This window comes from Electrophorus electricus, chromosome 21 (assembly GCF_013358815.1).
Source record: "Electrophorus electricus isolate fEleEle1 chromosome 21, fEleEle1.pri, whole genome shotgun sequence".
Taxonomy (NCBI): Eukaryota; Metazoa; Chordata; class Actinopteri; order Gymnotiformes; family Gymnotidae; genus Electrophorus; species Electrophorus electricus.
The window spans coordinates 15,344,125-15,354,748 of record NC_049555.1 but is presented as its reverse complement, the minus strand read 5'-3'; the positions used below and the strand labels follow the sequence as shown (position 1 = coordinate 15,354,748).

Sequence of the window (10,624 nt, the reverse complement as noted above, 5' to 3'; positions counted from 1 at the left end):
CAGCACACACACACACACACCCTCTCTCTCCCCAGCACACACACACACACCCTCTCTCTCCCCAGCACACACACACACACACACACACACACACCCTCTCTCTCCCCAGCACACACACACACCCTCTCTCTCCCCAGCACGTGCACAAACACTGTCTCTCTCCCCAGCACACACGCACACACACTCTCTCTCTCCCCAGCACACACACACACACACACACACCCTCTCTCTCCCCAGCACACACACACACCCTCTCTCTCCCCAGCACACACACACACACTGTCTCTCTCCTTAGCACACACGCACACACACTCTCTCTCTCTCCCCAGCACACACACACACACACACACCCTCTCTCTCCCCAGCACACACACACACACACCCTCTCTCTCCCCAGCACACACACACACCCTCTCTCTCCCCAGCACACACACACACACTGTCTCTCTCCTTAGCACACACGCACACACACTCTCTCTCTCTCCCCAGCGCACACACACACACACTCTCTCTCTCTCCCCAGTGCACGCACACACACACCCTCTCTCTCCCCAGCAGGTGTTGACCCAGGGAAGGGCCCCACAGTCAGGCAGCAGCTGCTACGTGCTCAGTGTCTCCGTCCCCCCCCCCCTTTCAGCCTGTCAGTCACACCTAAGTACAGTCCCACGTCTAACAACTACCAGGGTCCCATTAGAAAATGTCTTCATTCGCTTTGTGTGAGCAAATGTTGTCCACCCACCCCTTCCCATTTCAGAGTGTTTCCTCAGCTCAGTGTTAAAGGTCATCAAGGTTAAGAACAATTCACACTCCTGCCACTGACGAAGTCAGAGCTCATATTTTTTTGCTAAAAACAAATTTTAATATGACTGTGATCCCTAGTTTTCTTACATTTTTATTACATGAAGAATATTTACAAGTTTTTACAGTGTGAAGCTTCAGTTCCTGACATCACACAGCAGTAGCCTTTCTCATGCAGACACCTGTTTTTAGTACTGTTAAATGTAAGTGCTTAAGTTGTGAATAAGTGCTTACAGAGATGTGTGGGTGGTTACCAGGGCTGGCATATTCATGCGGTTTTATATTCATGTTTAAGTAAAATATTACAGCTCATAGAGGAGAACCTCATGCACACACAGGTATACACACCCTTGCCCTCAACACACACACATGTACACACACACGCCCTCAACAAACCCCCAACAAACCCCCACCACCACATACACATGTACACACATGCAAACACTCCTAATGCTAATAGGTTACATTCCAGATCCATCCAGCCCTAACCCAATCACCTTCCACCCCTCCATCCCACACTCCCCATCACTCTGCACAAACAAGTAATGTATTAGTCATTTTATTTCTACCTCATAATTATTTTTCAGGGAGGAACCAGTTAAGCAGGTTAAAGCACACAGCTTTAATAAACTAAAGTCCAGTTTAGACCAAGGTTAGGCCTAATCATCAACTAAAAGTCATTTCCAGTGGTGCTTCACTGCTGGCACAGCAAATTATTCCAAATTTAGGCTTGACCAGTTCGGTGACACTAACAGTGATAATTCTCATAATACACCTCAACAGCTACAATATAACTTACTCCTGAAATAAGTCTGTTACAGCTTAGAAGCTTTATAATTTAATACTCTTATCAAATTATAATCAAGGAAGTAATTATGTTATCCGTTTATTTATTTATGTATTCAATAAATCTATTTTTGAACGTCAACCTTTATTTATTTAATCTATAAACCTACTTTTTAATAATACTTTTCCTACAGCCTTCACCTGTCAAAATCAGAGTCCGGGACTCAACTACCGGTCAAAAACAGCTGTCAAATGGCTTGTTCGCCTCACCACGTGGCTCAGTTGTTTACACACGTGACTTGACGAGTCTGCGCAGAGTGCTGAGCTTCACGTCATCTCCGGGTCATCATATGATCTCCATTAAGCCGCTTTCACCGTCTTCCCTTAGTTTAATGCAGAACTGCCTCTCCGCGCACTCCGTATACAGAATAACGCGACTAGCGGCTGCCCCCTGGTGGTAAACATGCCTAACTCCACTACGTGCTTAGGAGCTTGTTTTATTGTTACCTAAAAAAGTTTGTAATGTAGTGTGGTGTAATGTAGTGTAGTGTAGTGTAGTTTAGTGAGTGTAGTGTAATGTAATGTAGTGTAGTATAGTGTAGTGAGTGTAGTGTTGTGTAATGTAGTGTGGTGAGTAATGTAATGTAGTGTGGTGTAGTGTAGTATGATTTAGTGTAGTGTAAGGGAATGAAGTGTAGTGTAGTGTTGTACAGTATAGTGTAGTTCAATGTAGTGTAATGTAGTGTAGTGCTGATGATGCCACACTTCATGATCAGGGTACATGTGCTCTGTTTTTAAGGCGCCAAAATTGTACCGAAGAAGAACAATCTCAGTCCACGAGCCCTTGGACACTTGTTACGTCTACATAGCACAGTCCATTATATTGTTATAGAGGGGAGTGCTTCAGAGATTTTATTTTTAAATGACACAGCTTCAGAAAATAATGGTAGTTAACTACGTCTAATATCATATTTACGCGTAGGTGTTTAATGTAATGAGACTAATTGTTTAAGTGTCATATGTCCTATAATGGATTTGCCTGGTGGGAGTTAGGAGATGTGAATCGGAAGAGATCCGGAGCGGTTCCGTGACGAATCTGCGGATGGGATTAGCTCGTTAGTTTGACGAATCTGCGGATGGGATTATCTCTGTAGTTTCACGAATCTGCGGATGGGAGTATCTCGTTAATTTGACGAATCTGCGGATTGGATTATTTCGATAGTGTGCCGGTTGTGTTTCCGCCGGGTGTAAGAATGACTATGGCAGATCACAAAACCAACAAAGATCAGCGTTATGACAGACAGCTGAGGTGAGTATGACACTCCACGCTTATACGGACACTGAGATTACGGTCTGGCCTCCAGAGGCTGGCGGAGCCTCCAAGACGGACAGATAGGGCGAGCTGGGTTAGCTGGGTTAGCTAGCTGGGTGAGGTGGGTGTTTTCATGTTGTGTCCCTACTGTCTGTTAGGTTATGGGGAGATCATGGACAGGAGGCTCTCGAAAATGCACATGTGTGCCTGGTCAATGCCGCCGCCTCCGGGACGGAAATCCTGAAGAACCTAGTGCTTCCAGGTGGCGCGAGCGCTCCGTGCAGCCGTTTCCGCCGCTGGTTTTCAGAGCCGCCAGTCACAGTGACTTTCTGTCTCCCTTTGATTGCTAGGCATCGGAGCCTTCACGATAGTGGATGGACACAGGGTGTCTGGAGAGGATGTCGGAAACAAGTATCTTAAATTGTCTGTTAGAAAAGCTGCATGTTAATGATCTGTGTTTTTGAGGTTCCTGCACAGTGACTCATTTTGTCTGTGTTGCAGCTTCTTTCTTAGCAGTGACAGTGTTGGGAAGGTAAGATGCGCTGAGCACCAGTGCAGAACCGTGTTACTGGCGATGAACTTTGACTGTAACGTGATCTTGTGTTGTTGCGTGTAGAACAGGGCTCAGGCTACTACTGAGCTGCTACAGGAACTCAACACTGACGTGTCAGGAAACTTTGTGGAGGAGGTCAGTACCAACCTCAGCTTCTCATCCTCAAATTCCCTTAATTGTGTTATTACATGGTTATTATGTGGTTATTTCCTGCTAAATGTCCTGTCTGTGTTTCTCAGAACCCAGACAGACTCCTGGACAATGACCCTGAATTCTTCCACAGGTTCAGTTTGGTTATTGCTGTGCAACTTGAAGAAAGGTACTGCTGTCTGATGTGTGGCATGTGAGAGGGTCTTTGCAAAAGATTATTCAGTAAAGAAACAGTTACATCTGAAATCTCCGTTACATATACCTGACACTTTTTATCCAAAGTGACTTACAATTCTGACAACACAACTTCAGTAATTGAGGGTTAAGGGTCTTGCTCAGGGGCCCAACAACTTGGCAGTGGTGGGACTTCAACAGGCAACCTTCTGGTTACTAGGCCAGGACCTTGACCACTGAGCAACCACTTCCTCATTGATTCCTTGTCTGTCTCCTGGTTTCTCCACAGCACCTGTTTGCGGCTGGGCTCTGTGCTGTGGAACGCCGCCGTGCCCTTCCTTGTGTGTAGGACATATGGTCTCGTTGGCTACATGAGACTTGTGGTGAGGGAGCACACAGGTAAAGGAGAGGGAGGATCTGCACTCGCTATACCACCTCTCAGCCACAGGGAGCAGCGTGATGGCTTTACATGATTATAACGGCTCACGGAAACAGTGAGACCTGATGTCTTTCTCTTAAATTAGGCACATAATTTAACAGGAATGTTTGGGGATTTTGATTTGTAATTTAATTACTTGGCTTTCAAAACAAGAAAATTGTAATAACACTCTAAAACTCACAAAATCCATGTTTTTGTTGGAATTTCCCTTTAAACTGTAACTTCCCTCTGTGTTTCATCTCTGTTCCAGTAGAACAGATCTCTCTTGGTGATATCAGGCATGTGCAGCGTGTGACTGACAGTCCTCTCTCTCTCTCTCTCTCTCTCTCTCTAGTGGTCGAGTCACATCCAGACAATGCCCTGGAGGATCTGAGACTGGACCAGCCTTTCCCAGAGCTGACCAATCACATCACCTCCTACGACCTCGACAACATGGAGAAGAAGGTAAATCAACAGCCCGACTGTGGTTTGTTTGTTTAGCTCCATCAGCCTTTTAATGAAGGTTAATCTGTTTTAAAAAGTCTACATTGAAAAGGATGTTTGTGTGATTTTGTCTAGTTCATGCTCTTACTGTTTCAGGACCACAGTCACACCCCGTGGGTCATCATAGTGGCTAAATACCTGCAGAAGTGGTGCAGAGAGGTAACGTCCTGAATCACGAGATGATTCTGAATCCCAATCTGAGATGATTTGGTTCTTTATGATTCTTTTCCTTTCCAGCACGACTTTCAGTTACCCAGAAACTACAAAGAGAAGGAGGCCTTCAGACAGCTGCTGAGAGAAGGTAATATTATGATAATGTTGAGCTAATATTGTGGTAATATGGTGTGAGGTGATTGTGCCTCGTGTGTTCGGAGTGCGTGCCTCTTATGATTCCCGATGTTTTCACAGGGATCCGTAAGAACGAGAACGGCACTCCGGAGGAGGAGGAGAACTTTGACGAAGCCATTAAGAACGTGAACACAGCGCTGAATCCCAGCAAGGTGTGTGTGTGTGTGTGTGTGTGTGTGTGTGTGCCCTTTAACTCCCTGACTCTTGTGTCTCTCTGTGTGTAGATTCCCACAGCAGTAGAAGATCTGTTCAACGCTGAGCAGTGTGAGAACATCACGTCACAGGTCCGACCTTTGAACCTTCACGTTCCTGTGTGGGATGCACATACATATATATTTTGTATCGTTTACATATATTTTACGCATATATATATGTATAGTGCATGTATGTGTGCGCGCGCGCGTGTGTGTGTGTGTGTGTGTGTGTGTGCACGTAGAGCCCAGCGTTCTGGGTGATGGTGCGGGCCGTGCGGGACTTTGTGCAGGCTGAAGGGAGGGGAAGTCTCCCCGTGCGTGGAACCATCCCAGACATGATCGCTGACTCGGACAAATTCATCAGCCTGCAGAACGTGTAGGTACACACACCCGAGCACCTTGTCACAGGTCCTAGGTCACGGCTCAGATACAGATACACTGTGCCCCCAGAACTGTGGTGGTGTGCACATTAATGGTTGTTTGTGTGGCCGGTCTTGTCCCCTTTAGCTACAGAGAGCGGGCACTCCAGGACGCTGCAGCTGTCAGCAGACATGTGGAGTCGCACCTGCAGGCTGTGGGCAAGGTGTGTATCTGGGGCACTTTACACATGTGGGTGGAGCAGAGCCTCCACCTGAAGGTTCAGTGTTTGAAGCATTGCCTGATCTGTGGTTTTTGTGTTGAAGCTCCCAGAGTGCATCTCAGAGCAGGATATCAGACTCTTCTGTGAGTACTGCCCATTATAGGCCCCACCCTTTTTAGACCCTGTCCCTGTAAAGCTCTGAGCCTTTGCTGGCTTCCTGTACGTGCTGCCTGTTGGTCTGTACCTCAGGGTGTCTCCTGTGTGTGTGTGTGTGTGTGTGTGTGTGTGTGTGTGTGTGTGTGTGTGTGTGTGTGTGTGTGTGTGTGTGTGTGTGTGTGAATGCTGGCAGGTAAGAACGCCGCCTTCCTGAGGGTGGTGCACTGTCGCGCCCTGGTGGAGGAGTACGGTGTGGACACTGTCCACAAAGACGAGATCAGTGAGTGGACAGACCAGCTAGTGCATGTTAACACCCTCAGACACTGGTACCAGTACCAGTCACATACAGGCTGAGGCCTCATCACCAAGAGGAAATAAAGTGTGTGCGTGTGTGTGTGTGTGTGTCCGTCTACTTTCAGCTTCCTGTATGGATAACCCAGACAGTGAGATGGTTCTGTACCTCATGCTGCGCTCTGTGGACTGTTTCTACCAGCAGCACTCTCGTTACCCAGGTAACAACACCAGCTCAGCAGTACTACATCACCAGTATACCAGTATACCAGCGTACGAGCACACCAGTATAACAGCATGCCAGCACACCAGTATACCAGCCCACTTTCACTCTTCAGGTGCCAACACACCATTCTTGGTGCCTCTGTACTCTTGAGAGCTAATGTCAGTGACACACGCACACATACACCAGCACACAGACACACACACACACACACGCAAACATACACCAGCGCACACACACACACGCAAACATACACCAGCGCACACACACACACACACACACACACGCACACATACACCAGCGCACACACACACACACACACACACACACACACTAGTGCACAGTTCCAGCTGCACACAGCTGCACTCACTTTGGCACGTGGAGCTTTTTCACAGTGAAGGGGGGGAACGTGAGAAGGGCTGTCAGCATTGGTCTGGCCACACCTTTGTAAGAGGGTGGAGCTTTGGTCTAACAATATCACCTGCCCACTAAGAAGTCACATGCTGTGCTGCAGGTGTGTACAACTACCAGGTGGAAGATGACATCGTGCGTCTGAAGTTGTGTGTCCACAGCCTGCTCCAGGAGTACGGCCTCACTGTCAACGTCAAGGACGACTACGTCCACGAGTTGTACGGTTACACCCTCTGCTCCCACTCTCACACACACTCACACTCACACACTGTCACACTCTTAAACTCGCCAAGGGCCTGTCGGCAGTTTTAGTGTCCTTTTTAGCAGAAGCCCAGTGCATTGCTGTGTTTGTGTTTGTGTGTGTGTGTGTGTGTGTGTGTGTGTGTGTGTGTGTGTGGAGATAGTAATGGTAGAATAGCGAGTAATAGTTCTGCTCGTTGTTTGATTGATTGTTTGTACCTTACAGCTGTCGATACGGTGCTGCAGAACCACACACAGTTGCTGCCTTTATGGGTGGTAGGTTTTCACACTCATACACATGCACGCACACACACAGTGAGTCTGTATTGTGTTAGTGATGTCCACATTTCTGTGTGTAGGAGCAGCAGCCCAGGAAGCCATCAAGCTTATCACTCACCAGTTTGTACCATTCAACAACACCTTCATCTACAACGCTATGGCCCAGACCTCTGCCACCTTCCAGCTCTGAACCACACCACCACCTCTGGAAACTTTGCCAACCGTTGCTGCTTCGAAATCTTTTTTTTTTTTTTTTTTTTTTTTTTTTTTTTTTTTTTTTAGGAAATGATTGTGTAGTGCACGAGTATTGTTACTGTTTGAAGCAGCATTACAAATAAATGTTCATAAACATTTTTGGACTGTTGTGTTTTTTGTTTGCACAGATGTAAGAAGGACACTGAGGTGTCGTGTTGCAATAACGGTGGTGTGATGTGCATCTGGGACTCTTACGTTAGCTTTCAGCCTCACTTTAAGATCTGAGTTCAAGTGATCGGACAGGCAGGTGTGTCTGAGGAAGCGCAAACACCTGCTACACACGTGTGGTGTCAGGAGGGTGTCTGACTCCTGCTGCTGTGAACCACACCTTGATTTTAGCATATACAATGATGCTAAAAACTGAATCAGAAGTGATGATGGTTGGTGATCACCTCTTTTATGAAGTGTTCTTTTATGAAGTGTTAGATGCTGTATATCCAGGCTGTGGTGAGATGAGCTGGAATGAGCTTGTTTTTGTCTTATTTGTTTCCTGACCACATGATGAGAGCTTTCGGCAGTGGGTGGCACACTGTTGTCTGTCAGAGGAAGTACTGAGAGTGATGCAACATGATTAACATGCCAGCTTGCTGCCTCAGACTTCCTCCCCAGTGCAGAAACACTAGTGTAGCAAATTTGAGAAACAGAAAAGGTTTGACTGTCCAGGAGAGGGTGCTGTGTTCCCAGTTTCTGCTGTTTTGAGAGGAAACCCCCTCCAACATGGGCTCATTCCTTTGCTGAGTGAATAATTCATAACTTGAGGCTGCTGGTAAATTGATTTGAGTTACTGCTGCATTGTTCTCTGGGAAGCGTCAAGATCCTGCCTGTGGTGTGATCCTTGTTCTGGACTTTGTGTGTGTGTGTATGTGTGTGTGTATATATATATGTATATATATATATATATATATATATATATATATATATACACACACACACACACACAAGATATTTAACAGAACCTCACAAAACAGTGCAGTCCCATCGTGTGTCTGTGGGAAAGAACCTGTTGTTTACTCGTCCTATCAGAGCGTAGTCCTCCACGACCTAGCATGGCCTTGTCCTATAGAGCTCAACAGAGAGGAGAGGCAAGCTAACTCAGCCCCATGGGACATTATGTCGTACAGATGCATCGTCATGGCCATTGCACAGCGGCCACCAAACCCCCACCAGCACCAGGTAGCAGAAAACTCTCGAAATGTTGGCACCCAGCCCCATTAGAGTCTGTATACTGAGAGCTTCAAATACCTGGACACATGCTGCCAAACTCTGAGCAGAATGTGTGTCTGATGTCACCGTTATCATCTTTGACTTCTGTGATTTAATCTGCCTGTCATCTGAAGAAGGTCCTCTCATTGGTGAGTATGTGTTTCTGAGCGTGTATACTGAGATTGTGATGTGTCTTGAAGTTGTGTTGTGTGCTAAGGTTGGGATGTTTATGTCGGGATGTTGAGGTTGGTCCCCCAGCTGGTCCCCCCCCCACACAGACACACACACACACACACACACACACACACACACACACACACACACACAGTGATTCTCAGTAAAGTGCTGTTCTGTGGTGCTGCCAAAGGGTCTGTGGAATAAATTACACATTGTAAGGGGCTGGTGTGTGTGTCAGTGTGAGCTGTGATGGCATTTCAAACACCAACAATGTTAGAGCAACAAACCCATTTCCTATTTTGCTCAGTAAAACATCTGTGAACAGATAGTCACATACACACTCCTCAGAGTGAGAGTCACACTCTCCTGAGTGACACACACACACACACTCTCCTTAAAGTGCCTCTATTGCTTAGCTGCATTACCAGTCCGTGGGTGGCCAGTAGACGGACTGCCCATGCCGAAATCAACATCCCCATCTGAACACTCGTCAACTTCACTTCTTCCCCTTTTCTTTCATCTGCATTTAATGAGGGAGGGAGAGAGAGAAAGCGAGAGAGAGAGAGAGAGAGAGAGAGAGAGAGAGAGAGAGAGGCAGATCTGTTGCTGGTTACTCAGCAGTATGATGTCCCTCTTCAGCTGAGCTCCAGTAAGACCAGCCTGCTGGAGAAAGGTCTGTGGAGCACCACAGGCTGTGGGAGGCAGATCAGGACAGTCGTCCTCATCTCATTTTCAGGGTAAATACATGGTGAGTAGCACAGAACAGAAATCACTGCTGTCTCACAGGTGCTACAGAGACTCTGCTCACGGCCCCTCCCCCCAGACATGAGTCAGAATCATGGTGGGCTCAGACACACAGCAAAGTTCCTTCATTCTGCTCTCATGGTTGATAACATCTCAGACATTGTGTGGAGTCCATCAGCAGAAACCCCCATGTGGAGCACTGAGTTTACACTACAGACAGGACCTTTCTACCCAGTAACAAAAATAATCAGGACTGCTCAAAGATTTATTGGCCAGTTCTGCAGGGTGGAGCTTTGACCTTATATGGGCAGGAAGCCATTCTGATTCCTGTCCTGTCTAGAGGACACAGTATGGTGTGACTGACTCCCTACTGAGATCTGATTTGCCACAGCGGCTCTTATGTTTGCCTCACTGTGCACGGTCCTCTGAGGATCCACACACACACATACACACACACACGTCTTCTCTTCCACAGCCTTCTTTTCCAGGGTGGGTGCTACCAAATTATGTGACCGAATATTTTCATAAAGTCCTACACAGTCACACATGCCCTATGACTCCCTCTGGCCCACTGTGTACCCAGTACAGAGCCCAGTATTGAGCCTAGTATAGAGCCCAATATAGAGCCCAATTTGTGACCAGTACTGAATCCAGTATCGAGCCCAGATTGTGCCCAGATTGTGGCCAGTTTGTGCCCAGTATTGAGTGCTGTATTGCGCCCAGTTTGTACCCAGTCCATTTTGTACACCATTAGAAACGAGGTGCACATCTGCATGCTACAGTGTGTTCCTCTGCACTCTCAGTCTGCTGTGCACACAGACCGATGAG

General features: G+C 47.1%; 1 protein-coding gene across 1 annotated transcript; it reads left to right on the top strand.

Annotated features, from left to right (window-relative positions):
• Window positions 1-2,257: 2,257 nt before the first annotated feature.
• Window positions 2,258-7,771, top strand: nae1 (nedd8 activating enzyme E1 subunit 1). Its single transcript, XM_027032437.2, has 20 exons — window positions 2,258-2,893; window positions 3,055-3,158; window positions 3,247-3,307; window positions 3,398-3,428; window positions 3,513-3,584; window positions 3,689-3,768; window positions 4,063-4,172; window positions 4,547-4,656; window positions 4,792-4,854; window positions 4,933-4,996; window positions 5,104-5,195; window positions 5,268-5,327; window positions 5,480-5,613; window positions 5,745-5,820; window positions 5,921-5,960; window positions 6,167-6,253; window positions 6,393-6,485; window positions 7,002-7,116; window positions 7,365-7,414; window positions 7,498-7,771. Exons 1-20 carry the CDS (start codon window positions 2,838-2,840, stop codon window positions 7,605-7,607), a joined length of 1,608 nt encoding a protein of 535 aa, XP_026888238.1. The 5' UTR covers window positions 2,258-2,837; the 3' UTR covers window positions 7,608-7,771.
• The last annotated feature ends 2,853 nt before the right edge of the window (window positions 7,772-10,624 follow it).

Excerpts from the sequence above, each read along its gene's own strand:
- nae1 (XM_027032437.2), top strand. The coding sequence starts at position 2,838 with ATGACTATGGCAGATCACAAAACCAACAAAGATCAGCGTTATGACAGA. Across the intron at positions 4,997-5,103 it reads CAGACAGCTGCTGAGAGAAG|GGATCCGTAAGAACGAGAAC; the intron begins GTAATATTATGA and ends ATGTTTTCACAG. Across the intron at positions 5,328-5,479 it reads GTGAGAACATCACGTCACAG|AGCCCAGCGTTCTGGGTGAT; the intron begins GTCCGACCTTTG and ends GTGTGCACGTAG.